The following is a 19,888-nucleotide window of genomic DNA, read 5'->3' as shown; positions in this document are numbered from 1 at the left end:
GAGTTCCTTTTAAGTGAGTATTTTGGGACTGTCAGTTGGTCAAGACTACTAATATGTCAAAGCTGACAGGTACAATTTTATTAGCTCATGAAATACAAGTGCAATTTTATTTTGTATTAGTCATTCCTTACAGAAGTTTTGATGATGAATTTTTTAATTGTTGAAGCTTAGAAATTTTCATGCTGTGTATCTTTAGTGAATAAATGTATTGTGCAGATTTTTTTTTACTGTAACGGAAAAAACTTCATAGTAGTATTTTCCTTATATTTTCCACCATGCTAGATTATGATTAGTTAATAAGAGGGAGAGTTGACATTTATATATTGCCATATAAAAGATCTACATAATTGGGGAAAATATAGTAGAACCCTTTAAAAAATACATTTCCAAAAGTATGCTTTTGATATAGCAATTATTGCACATCATATAGCATGTAGTTTTTAATTAAATATAAAAACACACTACATAAAACAGAAATCCAATCTGATTTGCTTGAAAATAGATTGCTATTTCACTCTATAGGAATGGTTTATTTAAAAACAGTAAATGGAAAAGAAATGCATTTTCTTGTGTTGTTCTAAGCCTCAGGGGCTAAATGTAATGAATATTTTAAGAGATTATTTTAATTAAATTCCTGCACATCTAAACAGAGTAATATTTTATTATCACATACATAACCATGTAACTGAGATATTCATTAAAGTTAACACTTTCTGGACCAAGAATTCATGGTATGATTTACTGACCTTGTGCAAAAAGGCACAAATTAGGAAGAAAAATGAAGGGGGACAGACTTTGATTAATATAGGTAATGCTATACCATATTTATAATAGCCTTTTCCCTATTCTGGTTTATAAATGCAGCCACAGAGAAAGGTGCCCTGCTGAGGCTGAAATGAGGCTGAAATCAGAGCACATGCCACTAGAGTGTGGGGAAACTGATCACACTGTCAGCAATTCATTTTAAAATGATGTATTTAGTGCTCATTTCACCTTCCAAGAAAAAGGAAAAGGAGTTCCTTAGACTGGAAGGTGATATTGTTATTTTCAAGGACATACCTAAGTTAAAGATTGCAGAAAAGGGGAGTGTGAGGTGGAAGGAGAATTAAGAGGAAGGGGAGGGGGAAAAAAAAGGCAGAGCAAACAAGGAGAGCTTTATGCAGAAATTCAGTGCTACCACGCTGTTTGATAATTGCTAACATATGTGGCTTCTCTGTTTCATTGTAGTCGTCCTCGTGAGTTCTGGCGCCTTGACCACTGGGAAGATGACTTGCGGCGCCGGCGACGATTTGTGCGTAACCCTCTAGGATCGACACATCCTGAAGCGACACTAAAAACAGCCGTGGAGCATGGTCAGTGTATAAACCACTCCTTGCCAATAGCAGCAGGTACAGTACTTGGTAATGAAGAGCATAACTTCATTATTACAAGGCACTGTAAAATGGTCTATGCCACATCTCATAGTTACTCACCCCAGAAAGAGAAGTTAAGTTTTTTACAGTTAGTGTAGGTTCCTATTAAATTATGGTGTCAAGTGGATTTATTTATTATGTTACACATGCAAAACTTACTTAACGCAGACTCTTTGTTTCAGAGTAGGAGGATAAAATATTTCTCTTTTTAAGCGACACATTCAGCTTTGAGTAAATTAATCCAGGACGCCTGCCTTAAATCCATGAATATCAGAAACACAGCATTTACAAACCAAATAGGTTTCCAGGTTCTGCTGTGTGTATATGGTTTTCCCTCAACCATGGTATTTTAGCATGAGATTATGAAGTGGGAGAGATGGTAATAAATGTCCAAGCGCCCAGATACTTTCTGAGCCTTGATTTGTAGATGGGTGTGATGGATGGCTCCTGGAAAAAGAGAATAGACATTATTTTCATATGTTCCCATTCTGCATCATCTTGTTATCAAAGCTTAACAAAACATTTTTCCTTTTTTGATATAACGCATATCACTGTGATTCAGATTAGGGAAAAGCCTGATGAGCAAATTGGAGAAAACTGAAAAAGCCTTTGGATTTAATAATATACTCTCTCTGATCATAGGGTTTCACTTAATATTTTATCCCTTTGAAATCCAATTAAGATACATTGATTAAGGGGGGGGAAGCTCCTCTCTACATTAAAGTAATTTTGATTTTATAAAATGTAAATTGGTTATTTTTTAATAAGATAGTTTTAATTCCCTTTTTTCAAGGTATTGGTTTAACACGCATCAGTTTATGGTTAAATGATAGTATGTAGTATACAAAATAAATGTGAAATTACATTCAATAAGGATATTAAGAATTTAGATTAAAAGTCTGTGATCTTAGGTTTGGCCTCAGTCAGGCAGCTTAACCTCTTGCACTCAGCCTTAAAGAGCCATTTCTGGAAGAAAATGTCCACAATATGTCATCAGATATAACACCAAATGTGACATCAGTCCTTTAAAATAAATGATCATACAGAGAATAGTCAATAACAAAGTGATCTAAAAGCAATAATAGTCTGAGGGCCCTACATCTTCAACTACAGGAGGTGGGGAAGAAGAAATAAGATGTAGAATTAATTAGGCCACTTTTGCTTTTAGGGTTCATGTGCTTTTTATGTGGTACTATAGATTTCACAGTTACATATATTTTTTCCTTTCTTTTTTTTTTGCTTTTGGCTAATGACTCTTACATTAAAAAAAAATCAGCCTTTTTGCAGTTTTATACTTTTCAATCAAACAGATGTTACTATGTGAACTTAAAATTTAATAAGTACCTTTCTGTCTTCTTAACTCATTTAACATTGAGTTGTGAAGTCTGAAGTCTATCAGTGACAATAAAAATGTTTTTATGAAAATTTTTCCTTTTATATCTGGAGACAGGGACTTGTTTTCTAAAACTGATACATAGGCAATCTGTTAATCCTTTATTTGGAGAGAAATGTCAATAACTGAATTTAAAATTTGTGGTATAGATTTAATATGGAGCTTATTAAAATCCATCATTAACCAAAAATAATACATGCAACCATTTTGGGAAATTACAGAATTTTACATAATAAATAAATTTGATTTCATTGTTACTGAACTTTACCTTTTAAAATTCTATTATGCCACCTTTTTGTGTTGCCAGGAGGCTGGTTAAAAAAAAATATTTAGTAAGCATTGCAGTGCTTACTGTCTTTTAGAACTTTTTTTTATCCTGTGTAGAATTCACTCTAATGACTCCAAACAGTAATTGAAAAGTTAATATAATATTTATTAAATTGAGGGAAGTAAAATTAAGCACTTTATGTAATTCCATCTTATTTGACAATATTGTACATGGATCTTACAGTGATTAAAATACTCTGAAAGGTTGAAAACAAAAATTTAAATCTGAAATATATGCTTTTAAAAACTAAATGTGGAGGAGATGCTTCAGTGGTCTTCCACTTAAGGAGATATGTAATATTTAATATAACATTTTTTGATAAAATATAAATCTTTTGTTGTCATACTTTGTATATATTTTTTATTTTAAATAATGAATATTAGACAATGGTTTTAAAACTCAGCACATAGATTGTACAGTGGTATAGTTTCATATCAGCATAGTTTATGCTAATTCATTATGTAAGTCAGGAACTTAAGTTTTTAATTTTTTATTAAATAAAGCATCTTATAGGTAACATCCAGTTTTAATTTTGTGTTAATTATGAAACTCTTGCACCTTTATCCTTAATTTAATAACAGTAAGAAGTTAATGAAAATAAACATATTAAAAATTAAGTTAGCAAAACAAAACAGTTGATGTGATCAAAAAGCAGTTGAAACTACAGAATCTAGTATGGATAAATACTATGCTTCAGTGTTGAATTTGAATATTTAAAATAGGTATTATTGAAGATAGTGTGTCAGTTGTATACTGTTTTAGGACTTCTCACTTTTATTTATAATTGATTTAACTAAGGAGACAGGATGTTGTTTAATGCAGATTCTTAAAACATCACAAACTATATTATTATTATCAAAGGGAAACATGTAAATAGAAATGCCATTGGAGATTAGTTATGTATTTTAGTAGTAAGAGCCATCTTTTTTATAGATTGATTTGATTTGAAGGAAAGCCTCTGGTGTAAAGGTGGCAGAGTAAATACCTGAAGAGTGATGTTCTCTGTTCGGGCGATCAATACTAGCCCCATGACTCTACTTCTGGCTACCTTCTAGTTAAAAACAAATTTTTTAATTCTGACAATTTAATTGCCCTTCCCAAGTTCACATTAACTTGCTTGGGGAAAAGGGCCTTAGGTAATTTTTCAAAGAGAGACCCTCCAAAGTGGTTATTTATAAAAGTCATTTTGTAATGGGAGATTCCTTTAACTTTGCAGAAACTGAGTCATATTTTTAAATTAAAATTAATACTTCCTCTTATTATTAAATATTCTTTATGGAAATTAGCAGCAGCAAGCAGAGGTGGGTATTTGATTCTTGAGGACATTTTCTTGCATTTTATAGTTTAAAATTTATTAGAAATTAGTTGTCATGATTTGTAACATTCTCCTAATGCACAGGGCCCAGTTTGTCAGAACATTTATTATTTATTGTCAGAACATTTTAGATCTGGAAAGAACCAAAGGCTAAAGTCTAATCTAACTTTATTCTTTATAAATAAGGAAACTGAGGAAACAAAAAGCCACATAATTCTTGGTGGATACAGGACTAAAGCCCAGGTTAACTGATGACTAATCAGATTTTCTTACTGTAGTGCTATACTGTCTTCTAAAATTCATTGTTAAATATAATGGGAACTTTACATTTAAATTAAAGCTGTGTAAAAAATGTTTTAAATGGTAGAAAGAGTGGCTTTAATTCAAATAATAAACAGTTAAGCAGTAGAATTCTATTGAATTCAAGACATTTTAATTTTGAAGAGAATGTGCATGCTGATGGAAATATATGAGGAGGATTTAACATTGTTTAAGAAGTATCTTGTGATCATATGGAATGATACAAGTAACTCATCTGGTTTTCTTGGGATGACAAACCATGTAAAGATCTTAAACCATGACATTCTCTCACAACTTTAATAATGCCAGATACTGTTGCTTCCTTTTTTGGATCAACATATATTAGGTTCCGTAACCAAAGCTTTTGGGGAACCCATGATCCTTAGGAGATGGACTTGGCTTATCTTCTAATCTCCTAATCATCTTTTGTATTTTCACTGATTTTTCTAAATTTTCTTGGCTTGGAACCCTTTGGAAATTGCATTAATTCTAAAGTTTAGGATAGTAGTTGTGTATAAGATATTCTTTATGTGTCTTATTCAGGATAAGCAGTTATGATATAGGTATTTCACATCACATTAAGTGGATACTCATATTCATTTTATTTATATTTGAGGTCACTTTGTTATTACAGTAGTATTTTTTTTAAGGTGGCTAATTCCTCATGTATACACTTCTTTTACTGTAATATGGACTATTGCTGACTCCATTTCACTGTTGCAGTGGAGTTTTAAAAGGGGCTTTATGTGTCATAGGTGGAACACTTTTCTGTGTCCTTTTTCTGTTTTAATTTTACTTAGCTAGCTTGTGTTGCATGGATGAATCAACTCATGCCTAGATCTAGCTGTAAAGAACTTGAACTTTACATTTTGAGGACCAGCTTTTCTCTAAGCCCTCTAATTGCTCTTAGCTTCAGTGAATAAAAAGTCATCTTTCAAACAAAGAATTTTTGACAGATTTCTCCAGTTTTGTGTAACAATTGCAGTTTAATTACTAAATGAGGGTAAATATTAAGCCAGAATAAAGTGAGAGACTATATGAAGGCAGTCTGTTAATGGTGATATGAAAAATTTAAATAGTTTTCATGTTTGGTAATAATTTTATTAGCTAGCAAAGATCTGAATCAAAGCTTTGAAATGGAACCAGAAGTGTGTTCTGACTTCATCCAATTAAACTTTTATACTAGTGTAGAATATATTCACAAAAAATATCAAAACAGTTGATACTTGTTTTAACGATTGAGTAGAAGGCAAGCAAAAGTTAAAAGTATACTTTCCCCAGCACATATAAACATGATAATTATCTTTTATTTTATGCTTGGGATAGTTTTGTTCTAATTTTGAAACAAACAAAAAAAAAGTTCTTTAGCAGAGAGCTATTAGACCACTGAGAATTGAACACCAGCGCATGTGGTGTGTATTAGAGTACTGTTGGTAATTTTACTGCTGCTAACTTAAAATCCTCAAGGGGGAGTTAATTACAGGAAAACCATTCTAAATATCAGTAAGCTGCATATTTTCCATGACAAGAGGTTTTTCAGTTGAGGTTGAACAATTCCAGAATCTGAGCTTGTAAAAATAAGTAAATAAATAAATTAAAGTGGGTGTTTCTGTGCATACAGTAGACTTAGAGCACCTCAGAATTTTTTCATAAAACTTTATTCAATTCAAAACTTACTGTGTTTTAATATGTGTCAGCATGATGAGAACATATTAACATTTTTTTAAGTTTCAGTTGGAAGGGATAACAAATTCTATTTAGCAGTCATTTACATGAATGAATTTATTTACTGAGCTATTTTAAGCCATTGCGTATTGCTACTTGGCTCCTCTCATTTTTTGTAAATGTTTGCACAGTAAAGAGCTTTTTTTCCTTTCTTTCCTCCTCTACCCCCCCTCACCCCAAGTAAGCTTGGTGTATGTGTACTTCAGGACATGTATGGTAATAATCAGAGATAGTAATGAGCAAGGTATTGAATTTGGTTGTTTCTGAATTTGGTTGTCATATGCTCATCAAATTTAGGTTTGGAAATGAGTATTTTTGTATTCTTAACTTGTTTATTATGATTTTGACTTAACCTTTTTAAAGGCACTATGAGAAACATAAGAATTACTAAACTAATCCTTAAATTATATATACATTGGTATTTATATAGTGGTTAAGATACTGTTACCATAATGCTTGGATTTCATTCCTGATTCTACTTCTTACTAGCTGTGTTGCCTTGGGCAAGTTATGTAACCTCTCTGCACCTGTTTACTCATCTGAAAAGGAGAAATTAGCAGAGGGTTTATGAGAATTAAATGAGCTGAATATGTAAAGTGTTTTGAACACGCCCTAGCACATGGTGTTATTTAATATTAGCATTATTATCATTTCTGCTTTGAAGAAGGCATTGTAAATCTAAAAAAGAGAATGTAACATACTGATTTTGTACTAAAATCTGATTGGCAATTGTTATTTTATTATGATTTGCTTTATTTATTAGAAAATAGAGAAGATGGTGATTTCTCTTGTATATCTCAGTGACTAATGTATTTTTAATAACATTGGTAGTACATTGGAATATATCTTGTTTGGGCTCAGGGCAGTGTTTATGATTTTAGAGTAAGGAAACATAAATACTTGAAATATAAACAATGATATAACAACTTATGCTGCTATTTTCCTAAAAATTGGGGAGTTTTTGGTATATTTCTTTGTAGCTTAAAAAATAAAGTCATTTTAATTAGATACTTTAAAATTTTTCAAAATATTTACTGAGACTTTCATATGTGTGCAGCATACTATGCTTGTTATTTGTGGGTATGAAGGCAAACAAAATTTGATTTACCCATAGATGGTATTCAGAACCTAAATATAGAAAGCTTCTTCCCGTGACTTCCTCATTTAATATAGAGCCCCTATATTCTGTTAAAGCTGTGCCATTAGTATTGTATATAAATGATATACATTGTGAACTCACATGAATATGCTAAAAATAAACTTTTACCCTTAATATTACCCATAATTGTATCTATTAAAATCAAAGAAGCTTTGTTTTGTCAAAACGTTTGGTAATATACATGTAGTTTAACTGTATAGAAAGAATTATATAGATAGATATTAGCCATGTTACTGGAAACTGAAGGCTTTATCTTTTCTGGGTTTTGGGCTTTTTGCCTAGGCCGAAACTGCAGTGGATCAAAAAGCCTCGCCATCTGATTTCCATATCAATAGCTACTGCCTGGGAGGATCAGGTGCTTTGCCTCCTGAATTTCCCTCACTGGAAACCTGGGAATGTCAATAGTGTAGCAAGGATTCTAAACTTTCCCTTATGTGACGGTATGAGGTTTTAAAAATCACAGTCCAGAATTTAGTATCTTCTTTTCTATATTTCTGAAGGACAAAGCTGCTTAAAGCAGTGGGAGTTAACACTGGAAGGGACATGGGGTTTTGAAGTCCGAATTGTTGAGTTTCAGTGTTTTGTCCTTTCAGCTGCACCTCTGCTCCTCTTTCTGGTTCCGTCATTGGTTGTAGGTGCTCTGCAGAGCTTCTTCTTCATTCCCTAGGTTTGGTGTACCCTTTCCCTCTTTCCTCTCCGTCTGGCTGCCTTGTCACAGTGCCTGAGAGTCTGGTGCCGCTGCTCTCCACAGGCTGTTCCAATTCAGGCCCTGTAAGGCTCTTTGCCCAGATGCCTCTCCTCCCGGGCTTTCTGTTATGTTTGCCCCCGGGGTGTCTTAGCCTTTTAGTTTAAACACATGGAGGAGGTAGTGTTTGAGCCTCCACTTAGTTTCCACAGTGTCTTAGTCTTAGATATTTATATAAAGGCTAAAGTGGGGGTCTGGGTGGGGTAAATTGTGGGCAAGGGCAGTGCGAAGGTGAGAGGGAGGATTGGAAGAAAGAGGATGCAGCTTCGGAGAGCTGCTATAGCTTGTTTGGTGTCAGCTGTGGCTTCACAATTTGGCTTACAGCCCTCATTGGCTGTGAATCTCTCTGACCCTTCTTACTTGTAGATTCTCCTCCACAACCACTGCCCGACAAGTTCACGATGTTTTGTCAGTATAATCACTATTTGCAGGAATGACCAGCCTTTCTTAAGTTTCAGAATCAAGTAGATATTGTTTCCAAAACGGGTTCTTATTTTTTTCTACTAATTTCCACAAAATGTGCTGCCTTTGAACCCTCTCTTGCCCTAACTGTAAGTAAATAAATGGTTCGGTGGGCGGTGCAAGGGTCACGTTTAATGGGATTAGGGTGCTTGTTCAAGGTAACATTAGACTAGGCTTGGGGAGTCCTGTTTGTCAGAAGGGGCCTGTGTGCCATCCCAGTCACTCTCCTCCTGTGGATGACTCTCTGTAAAAATGATTGACCATCTTTGGCCACCTATCCTTACCTCACTTCCCTGCCCCTCTGCAAAAGTACTCGCCCCAGAGTTGATGGACAGCTTTGTTTCCTTTTCATTTCAGCTGCAGATGAAGATATCCTCGCTAAAGGAAAACAGTCCATCAAGAGTCAGGCTTTAGGAAATCAGAACTCAGAAAACGAGATCCTCCTGGAAGGCGACGACGATACTCTGTCATCCGTGGATGAGAAAGATTTAGAGAATCTCGCTGGTAAATTCACCGGTTGTATGGATATTTCAGCTAGCTCTGGGCCAATAAGCACCTAATTACTTACTTTTTCATCTGTGACCGCTAGGACTACCAAGTTTACGCCCACAATTACTTTAAATAAAGATGGTTTTTCTTCTTCCAAATATTTTCCCCCTAATCGTCAACACTATTTCCCCTTTATTTTTCCATTCTTTTTACTTTCTTTACCCTTCTCATCTTTTTCTTTTTTGAGTAATTTTCACCATAAAAGAAAAGTTTAAAAGCAGAACAACAAAATTGCTTCACCCTAGGGAGTTACCTAATCTCTATAAAATGAGAGCTGTAAGTAAAATTTTGCCAATTGTTTTGTAAATAAAGCTTGGAGGCAGATGAGCTATTTGCTTTGATATACAGGTCTTAGTGAACATGCTGCATATACATTTAACTCTCTCAAAAAATCCATTCCAAGAATGCTATGGCTTTTCACAGGATCCACATATTTTACCTGATGTAGGAATTTTGATTTGCACTCTGCAGATTTTCAGTTTTACTTCCCTTATGGGAAAAATTCTCTTGTTTAGCCTGAAATTTTAGTCATTCATTAAATGCCTTTTTTTTTTTCTTTAATGCCTGTGGTTCTCTCCCTTTGGGAGGAAAGTCTGAAAGATTCTACAATTTCCATTGGTGAAAATTATACAGTCTTCTATTTTGATAATTTTCATTTAAGAGAAAAGGCATTAGGAATTTTTCATTTATTGATGTGTCTGCAGCCTGTGCTACCATGCAGTGAATTATAATGAAAAGTGAAAATAGATGATGGTATCTTCTCTGATGACCATAAACCTCTCTGTAAAGTAAAATAAAATTAATTGGAGCATACTGTTCAGTGATTCAGAATGGGAGGAGTAAGTAAGGTGGGCACTGCTATTCTCTAGCCTTTTCCTTCACATCTATTTACCCATTTCCTCCTCCTTTATTTTGCTTCTGTTCTTGCTACTAGTAATACATTCATACAGTAATAGAGGTGAAAGGGGAGTTTAATTATATAATCTTGACAATGGCAATAGGATTAAGAAGTAATCCACACTAATAAAGTGGTGTGGGTTAGAAATGAAGTGGAAATTGTCAGGGGTCTTCTGTAGGACCTAGGCTGCCCTAGCTCCTGCAGCTGTCTGCTTACCCTGTAATTGAATGTCTGAGAGTGATTGAAAAAATGTTATTTCTTCTCAGGATTACATGCTAATGTACAGAGGGCAAAGGAGACAGCAAAAGAACACATAGCTGCTTATTTCATCCATTTATAGGGATGAGCTTTGGGAAATCATGGCTGTTCTGCAGCTATCTGCTGCCCATCTGCAAACACAATGTATTTGTACATTGGGAATAGAGGGCAAAACCTGCTCTGATCTCTGCAGAGCATCCCTTCTATTGTCCTACTGGCACACATTAAGATTGATGTGAGATTAAGGACCAACACCCTCTAACAATCGATGGAAACGTCGATTCATCTGAATTTTGAAACACTTAGTCATCCATTGATTACCTGAATAGGTGTACCATGTTTATAGGCACTATATTAATTCAGAACTATAAGTGCCAATCTTCTGTTGCTGTTTTCTTCACCTATAGTATTTGTACAATGAGGAATTGACACGGGATTTCAAATTCTTACTCTGTCTCTCTCTACGTGAATATACACATATTCATTTATATCATATAATTACTATTTTTAGTCCTTTATTTTAGGTTTAGCTCTGATATACTTTATGCCCTTCTATCTGTAGTGAATCTATTGTTTTCAGTAGCAGGCTGATTTGTCTCTTTGATAAGCCCTGTGGAGATTTGATTATTCCAATAAAAATTCATTCACTTGGAAACCCACCCTCCAGCTGTTTACTCCCAGAGTCCCTGAACTACACTAATATTAGATTTGGAAGCATTGAACAATATTTAACAGTGGAAAGGCAGGCTTAGAAAAGAAGTATTTTTACCAATCTTTCATGGGGTAAAGTTGTTATGGAAGAGGTTTTGTGTCAACCTGGCACAAAATCTTTATCAGAGAATATGGTGTAACGTTTCTCACTTCACTAATAAGCTAGCAGTCTTTTTTGTAATCATGCTTCAGCCAAACTAAGCTAACCTCTGGCCTTGAAAGCCTATTGAGTCTTCCTTGCTCCTGGTTGTTGTTCCATGTTGTTTGATAGCCTGAGGCTTCTTTTCTCAATGGAATGTGGAAGGACTTATTTAGGTAGAGCCACCTTCTTACCAGATTAGACCAAAGCTTTGCAGACTCCCTGTAAAAATAATTGCATCCTAGTTTACTGTTATCATTAACCACCTACTATAAATCTCTTAGTATGAGAACCCTAATAACTTTGCATTTTCAGAGGAAGATTTGGGGTGGACAGGATTTGTAAGTGTAGAAGGATTTGGCAGACAGTTTGGTGCTGGAGGTGAGAATTTAAAAATCAAATAAAGTTTCTGCTTGAATCTATTAACCTATTAGATTTTTTGAAAAATGTCATTCCAGCTTGTGTGGTTTTTCTTTTGGTTTTGGCAGGTCCTGTTAGCCTGAGCACACCAGCTCAGCTTGTGGCCCCCTCTGTTGTAGTAAAGGGCACTCTTTCTGTCACCTCCTCCGAACTCTATTTCGAGGTGGATGAAGAAGACTCTAACTTCAAGCAAATCGACCCCAAGGTGAGAAGATGAGGAGTGGGTTTCACTCTTAAGCATTTTTTTCTTATAATGGGATGGTGGGCTGCTGTTGGGTAGGATTGACATTGGTAAAATCTGACAGACTTAGTTTGAATTTCTTGCTGAATTGCCTCTGCCTATATATACAAAGCAGCTATGTTCTTTAGCTTATGAGATCCTTACCAGCTAGTTAGATTATTGAAGTTCATTTAGATTCAAAAACAATTTCCACTTAATTGAGTTTATCATTAGCTCATTCTGGGGTTGGGGGAGAACCACAGGGAATAACGTCTATAAATATATTTTGCCACAAAGGGTCTAGGGTGAATTAAGCTACAAAATTCAGTGAGGTTGAGAGTGGAATTATTTTGTTTAGCCTTTATATTTTCTGGATATAATACCAATATATCACTCTCCTTGCTTTTGTCCTCATGACTTACTACTCTGTTGTGCACGCAAGCATGTCTTGTGTGTGTGTGAGATACCTCTGTTTCCCATTACCTATAGTCGATTTTACAAGGCACTGCATAATTTCCTATTCTTAAATGAAAATGTAATTTCCCCTTTTAAAATGTATTTCTGATTACTTTTCAGCCCTTGGCAACTTTATTTTACTAAGAAACATTTGTGGCACAGCCATAAAGCCAAAGCTAGGTTTAGTTCATGAAAGTGAATGGTAGAATTTGTTCTGATAGGAAACAGTCTTTTTAAAATGAGAATAAGCAACCTGTAGAAGAGAAATGGCTTTAAAAAACTGGAATTTCTTATTTTACAGGCTGATAGCTTGTGCGTATGTATACACAGACACATATTTTTAGTTTATTGGTAGGAAGTTCTTGGTTTTATAGTCATGTGAATTACTAATTTTAGTGATTTAGAAGTATTTCAAAGTAATTATTAATGAGAATGTTATAATTTTATTTAGAACTTTACACACAAGTCATCTCTTGTCTTACATGTATTTCTAGCACTTTGTTTCAGAATTGCTGCTTTTATTAAGATGGGATTTGGTAGACTATATGAAAGTAAGGCTATGTTGGAACGTATTATTCTGAGCTTGATAATTCAGCTAATTCAATGTAGAGAAAACTTTAATTGTGAAATTATATCAACTAGAAAAATTTCCTACTTTGTTACATGACTGAGGCTGCGATTGTATTTTAGTTTCTTTTAAGAAACAAAGATAACCAAAATTACTCATACCCTCTAATTTCTGGTAGTTTGTATGTTTGAGAGTCTGAAATTTAATTCAGAATATTCTGTTATGCTTTTGGACATATGTGGCATAGAATCTAAAATGTGATACGATTTAGAGGTGTCTAATGTAATTGTTCTCAAGATTAGAATCTCTGCCAGTCTTTGCAATTAGGCTCTTTAAAGTCACTTGCTTCTTTTGGAAGAAGTTATAACTTTTATTTCTCTCTGATTTTATTCTGTGCAGCATCATTAAATTAATTTTTTCCCCTTTTGCTTGTGCAATACAAAGGTCTTTTAGCCTAATCACAGCATTTGTCTTATACCACTGCAACCTGCCTGTTAACAGAAATCAAAGTTTTGCTAATTTCTATTCTTAAAATGTTTTAGCCAGTTATTGAAAGAATTCTTTATTTTATGTAGACATTGGTGCTTTTTGTAAATGAGGACGCTTATATTGTGGCAGTGTTTTTCTTTTTTTCTTGGTGATACCTGCATTAAATTAAATAAGGTAAGAAAAAAAAGATACTGAATTTGGGGAATTTTGTTCTTCTTGTCAGGATTGAAAAACTTTTCCTGGAGTAGTTGGAGGGAGATATGTGTCTAATGCTGTAAATACTTGTGTGTGTAAGAAAAAAAAAAGTCATTTTAGGATGTCATTTTTATCTTTTAAACCAAACATTCTGCCCTTAAATCATTTCTTTGTAATTGTAAGCACCTACTACTTGCTTTGAAAATGTTCTTAAAAATCAGAACATTTTTCCCTGGAGAATAAATTCATTTTTATTATGGAAAAAAATCATATATTTGTCTGAACCACTTAGTATTACAGTGAGTTTGTTTTACATCTACAGGAAGAGATCAGTAAAAGATACAGTGTAGGTTGAAAGAGTAGAGATGATTTCAGAACTGATAAGATCAAAGTTTATATTTCTAAAACAAAACTATTTTTACTAGGGAATTTTTACCAGGGAATCTGAGAACTTAAGCCTCTTTTGTGGAGGGAATTAAGCATCAGAGCCCTGAGTACCTTCCTTGTTTCTCATCCATCTATGCTGTCTTCCCGATCATCCCTCCATACACTCCTTCCCCCATGCAAACTTCTTCCTCAGATCTTTAAAATTCCTTTTTTTAGGACATTTTTGTCTACCTCTCTCATTCATGGATTTTTCAATAAATTAAAAACTGGACTAATTCAAAGAATAAATTTTAAATATCAAAGGGTAATATTGATATATATTCTGTACCTGTGCCTCATCATTAGCATATCTAAGGGAGTATATGGGAGACAATATAAAAAAGACAAACCAGACCAGTTCCAGCATTGGGATGCTTTCAATTTTACTAATTATTTTATTTTTAATCTGTTATTTCCTTGCATTAAAAAGGAACCTTTGTTAATTTGGTTGAAGTGTTGAAATGAGTACTTTGGATTGTCACCTTAGAAAAGCAGAGGGAGTAATGTACTTTTCCTGTATGTAAATTCTTGAAACAGTAATTTTTCTTTGGTCATAAAAATGGTATCAAAACCTTTTTTTTTTTTTCCAAATTGCCTATAAGCAGCTTCCGAATAATTCTGGGAATTTGATGAAAAGTGATCTTAGTTATGGCATTTATAACTAAGCCATCTAAAAAAATTGAAATAATTTATAAATTTGGATTGTTCATATCACCATTTACTGGGGAAAAGGAGTATTGCTATACCCGTTTTATTCTGTTTTGGTATGGTTGATTTAATTGTTAAGTTTTTATTATTTAAAGCTTGAAGAGGACAAAGAATTGAAAGAAAACTTTCAACTGATCATGTTAACTATGCAGAAAAGATCCATAAATATTGCCTTCTTCAGACTGAGTGTATTTTTTAAAATTATGGTGTAAGAAAGCAAATCTCTTAATTTTTAATGCGAAATAATTTTTTTCTATTTCAAAAATTAGGATCAAAATCTTTTCTTCCACACAAAATCTGTTTTTTTTTTTCAAGTGTGAAAAAAGATATTACTTTAAGTCTCAAAATCTACAGAACAAACAATATTATAGTTGGGTAAAATTAGTATTGTCTATTTTCCGAGGATGGGGGGGGGCTTGTATGGTTAAATCTACAAAATGTGCTGTATTTGTAAATTTTGCAAATTAGAGTTCAGATGAGAGCTTCTTGCATTTAGTTCCTCAAGTTCACATCTTTACATTGTAAATTACAAATTGTGATCTCACCTGCCTTCATTTAAGAACAATCCACAGTCAATTACAATGTAAAGTAATATTTTTATTACTGTTTTCAACAAGACTGCTTTAGGGTGAGGGTAGAGGTGCAAGAAAAGGGAAGGACACAGTCTGACATTGGCACTGAGATACATTTAACATCAGCAAAACTTTTTTTAAAAGAGAAATTTTACATATAATTAAATACTTTTTCTCACTTGGTGACAACATTCAGGCAACCCAAAACAAAATGAAATGAGAGGGAGAGAAAGAAAGAAGATGAGAGAGAGAGAGGAGAAAGGAGTTGGGGGAGAGCAGGAAAAAGGGAGAAACTACTATACATTGATTTGAAAATGTACCTTGGGTTTCATTTTGTGGTGGCAAAGCCCGATTGCTTCTTTTGTGTGACCTTTTAAATTCACATTGTTTGGAAGGAAAACGATCACTTTTGTGCAAGAATGTGATTTTGTTTGTTTGGTTGGCTGGTTTGCTCTCTTTTTGTTTGCTTGCTAATTAACGAAGGTCTTGTGACTGCTTCCTGTTTCTTTCAGGTGGCTTACATAAAAGTTTGTGTCCGGAGTTTCTGCTGTTTGTCTCTGTGAGTTGTGTGTGTTTGTGTAAGAGAGCACTCCCGTTTGTGTCGCTTTTGAAGCAGTCCCCAGCACCCTATAGTTTGTCCAGGCTTTTGGGATTGGTGAGAATTTCCCTGGCCAACCTCCAGGTCTGCTTGGCAGCGCTCTCCAGGGCCGAATGGGGCTTGCCCTGGAAAAGGTCGAGGTTGGGCAGAAAGTAGTGAGGGCAGCGGCGGCACTGCAGGCAGGAGATGAGCTGCAGCAGGATGCCGTTGAGCCGATCGCCGAGGCACGCCTCGTCCCAGTCCGTTTCCCGCGGGTGTTTCTCGCACTCGTACAGCAGCAGCGTCTTCATGTGGTAGTTATTGAGCGGCTGGCCCGGCAGCTCCAGGTGGCGATCCCGCAGCGTCTTCAACACCGAGAGACACTTGTTTCGGCAGCCGCCCATCAGCAGGCGGTTCTCAGCCTCCCCGAACTGGAGCACCCAGGCATCGCTCTCCGCGGAGCTCTGCTTGCCGGTCAGTGAGTAGCATTCCTTCGACAGCAAGTTGAACCCTTCGGCCTTGACCTCCGCTACCCGATTGGGGCCAGGCCAGGGGATATGGGGCATCGGCCACTGTGCCGCACTGCGAGGCCAGATACCGGTGCACTTGAACGCAGGAGTGATTTGCACCACGTAGCGCTCCCTGATGCGCAACTTGACCTCGCTGGTGTCCGCGATCATCTTGACCACATCTCGATAGCTGCACTTGTCCACTGCCTGAGCCACCAGGGTCTGGAAACGCGAGCGGATCTTGCGCGCCGAGAGGTAGCCGGACGCAGTGATGAACTCGACCCAGAGAGACATGCTCCGCTTCCGCCCATCACTCAGTTTGAGCACCGCGCAGCCGGGCAGGGAGCCGTCGTCTACGAAGTTGAAGACGCCCATCTGGTTTAGGTAGAGCACCACCTCGAATTCCGTGGGCGAGATGACCTCCAGCCCCTCGTAGCGGGCGTCGATCTCGCTCAGGGAGCTGATGAAGCGAGGCTCCTGCACCTCCACTTCCTTTAGCACGTCCGAGACCACCTTACAGACCTCTCGGATGGTCTTGGCGATGGCCGCCTTGCGCGCTTGGCAGCGCTCAGTGTAGTATTTATTGAGCTGGTAAACCAGCTTGGCCTGAGCGGCGATCATGTTGGGGCACAGGTCCGGGCTATACACCGGCGTCTCGCAATACGTTGAGGGATCCAAGGCTCACGCAGTGGTGGTGGCCCTGCGGCTTGCGAAAGAGGCGTCGCGCTTCCCCTAAGCCCCACTTTCACTCTTGTTGTCCACCTGGGCTGACCGGCTGAAACAACGGCCGGCTTGCTCGCTCTTTCGAAACCTTTTTGCTTCTCCAGGCAGAAGGGGGGGTGAAAGGTAATCTTTGAAGAAGAAAAGTACCTGCTGGGACTTTTTTGCTCGATGTGTAAAATAAAGATGTGCTTGTGAGAGAGATGAAGGGGAGGGGAGAAAAAGAGAAGGGGTGACAGAAATAATCAGGTTACCAAGAGGTTAGGCTGAGATGTCTGCAGCCGAGATTGCCCGGAAATCTGGAAATGAGGTCTTGTAAGTGCCAAAGTAAATTTAAAAATAAAAGCGAAACATTCAGTGTTTCATTCTTAAAACTTCTCCCACAGGCTGGTAGGACTTCTTCACTCAGCGTAGGTGAGTGCCTTTCTCCTCACCCTCCCCCAAATGGAAGGTGAAGGACGGAATTAAGGTCCAGAGAGCAGCGAAGTGCAGCTCAGTCCTCGGCACACTTGGAGGTTTGCAGACGCTCCGCGCTCTCAGCGTGATGGTCTGGTCTCTTCTCAGGGGGTCGTGTTGTAGCGGTTTTCCTCTTTTCCTACTGGAGGCGTTGTTTGGACTGGGTTTGTTTGTTTGCAGTGGGTTCTTCTTGTCTTTCTCTAGGTGCACACCGCTGGAAGTTGTTTGAGATTCATTTCTGCTTCGTAATTTATAATTTTGGCCCTCACAAAATAGATTTTAGTGTGACGAAGTCGTTGCTTGCGTTGCATCTGGGGTTTAGTTATAAGGATTCAAGGCTTTTTCTTCTCCCCCTTTAGGTTGCTTGTGCAGATTCCACTTTCTGAGTCGTCTCTCCCTCCTCCCCTCCGACGTCTCTCCTTTTCCTTCTCCCTCCTTTTCCCTCCCTCCCTCCCTCCCTTTCTCTCTCTCTCTCTCTCTCTCTCTCTCTCTCGCTCTCTCTCTCTCTCTCGCTCTCTCTCTCTCTCTCTCTCTCTCGCTCTCTCTCTCTCTCTCTCTCTCTCTCTCTCTCTGCCTTGCTGTTTCCTGGAGTTATTTAGTTTATGAATGGTCCAGGGCCATCATGAGGGGGGTGGAGCTTCAGTTCCTACAATCACTATCCGAGCTGTCAGTGCTTTAGCCAATCCGAGAGAGAAGACAGGCATGCTTGGCAGACGGTAGCAGCCACCGCTGCACTTGATAAAGAAAGGGGGTAAAGAGAGAAGTAGGAAAATAGGAGGAGATAGTGGAAGTCAAATGCTCACACACACTTTACAGCCCCCTTCTTCTTTATCCTCTCCTCTTATCAGTTGCAAGGAAGAAAAAGAGTCTATGGTAGAAGGGACTTCCTGGAGATGGCTGGAATAACGCGAGAGAGTAGCAGTGGTTCAGAAAGGTTCACTATTTTTTTTCTATCAACATTGTGCAGAAGGTGCAAACTCTAACAAAATTACTTTTGCTTGAAGGCAAATAGGAGGAGGAAGGGGAAACCGGGAAAGAACCTACATTTTTCTAGATTTTTCTTCTCTGGCAAAGTCTTCCTCCCGTCTCTTCCCCTTCTCTCCCATTGTTGCCAAGAGCCAGAGCAATTGCTGTATATGTGCACCAGTTGGGGGGGGGGGGGCTGTGTGGAGTGGATATGGGGTGAAGGTTTATAACCATAAATCTCTTTTCAGTAATTTCCATATGCTGTTGAAAAATGGGGCAGGGTAAAAATAGTGCAAGCACCTTGTTTGATAATTACTTCATAATTAAGATTCAGATATATTTTATGCTATTGCTTTATTGTTAAAAAGACTAGTTATTAGAGAGAAAATATGTTTAAATTGTGAGAAAGTGCACATCTATATATGGTAGAATATTGTTGGATATACTTTTAAATTACCATAAGCCACTAAAATTGTTTTAAACAATAAAAATGAGGAAGTAAAAGTGAACCTGAGTCAAAGTTTTCTTAAGATGTTAACGTTGTAAATCTAATTTTGAATATATTCTCAGGCAGTACAGAGTTTCACTTGTAAAAATGAATTTATTTTCATAATTGACTGTTGCTTTTAAAAGACTTCACTGCTGCAGAAATCTATAACTATCCTGTTATTGATTACACAGATGGCTTCACTCCTCCCTTGGCATTTCAGTGAGACTCATGCATGTGCTTTTAGTATATGTATTATACTTTCAAGCTGTACCCCTTGTAGCCTTTCCCTACTTTTGGATGAAAGAAGCTGTAACAATGTTTCTGATTTGCTTAGTATTGAGGGTTTATGTTTTGAGCCTTAGGTATGTGGATGCTGAGTCTTTTAAAGCCAAATCAAGTAGATGGAATTATTTTTAGTTAGATTTTTGCTTAAGATACAAGGAATAAAAATCTGTAAAGCCATTTGGGGGAAGACTTCGCTTTGCAAACCCCGGTGTGCCTGCGGCTTTTGCAAAAACCCTTTGGGAGGGCTTGAGGTGCCCTCTTAAAAGCTGCACCAGGTGAACCTGAATTCAGTTGCATAGGGAAAGTTTATTTCTCTCCATGTACTTGACGTCAGACACTTGGACCTCTTGGTTCTTTCTTAGATGTCTGGTGCGGACCACTGGTACCTTGTCACCTCCTTGTTCTCTGCCATAAGTACCTTTCTAAAGAACGAATTG

The 19,888-nt window shown here is 36.8% G+C and overlaps 2 protein-coding genes across 6 annotated transcripts in view; one reads left to right on the top strand and one right to left on the bottom strand.

Moving 5' to 3' along the window:
- Positions 1 to 19,888, top strand: part of LRBA (LPS responsive beige-like anchor protein) — a 577,381-nt gene that overhangs the window by 269,410 nt on the left and 288,083 nt on the right. For 3 of the 5 annotated variants that reach the window (XM_086704121.1, XM_086704120.1, XM_086704119.1), the window contains exons 12-14: positions 1,228 to 1,388; positions 9,197 to 9,343; positions 11,883 to 12,019. In XM_086704121.1, coding sequence (XP_086560247.1) covers positions 1,228 to 1,388; positions 9,197 to 9,343; positions 11,883 to 12,019 — 445 coding nt within the window. The remainder of the gene's footprint in view (positions 1 to 1,227; positions 1,389 to 9,196; positions 9,344 to 11,882; positions 12,020 to 19,888) is intronic. The other 2 variants (XM_086704123.1, XM_086704122.1) reach the window with 1 other exon arrangement.
- MAB21L2 (mab-21 like 2) lies at positions 15,453 to 18,140 on the bottom strand. Its single transcript, XM_025921390.2, has one exon. The coding sequence runs from the start codon at positions 17,153 to 17,155 to the stop codon at positions 16,076 to 16,078; it is 1,080 nt and encodes a 359-aa protein (XP_025777175.1). The 5' UTR covers positions 17,156 to 18,140; the 3' UTR covers positions 15,453 to 16,075.

Source organism: Puma concolor, chromosome B1, assembly GCF_028749965.1.
Source record: "Puma concolor isolate L17-30 chromosome B1, mPumCon1.1.hap2, whole genome shotgun sequence".
NCBI classification, from domain to species: Eukaryota; Metazoa; Chordata; class Mammalia; order Carnivora; family Felidae; genus Puma; species Puma concolor.
Note: the sequence above shows the minus strand (reverse complement) of the source record. Positions and strands in the feature narration are given on the sequence as shown.

Coding starts and splice junctions, on each gene's coding strand:
- MAB21L2 (XM_025921390.2), bottom strand. CDS start 17,155: ATGATCGCCGCTCAGGCCAAGCTGGTTTACCAGCTCAATAAATACTAC.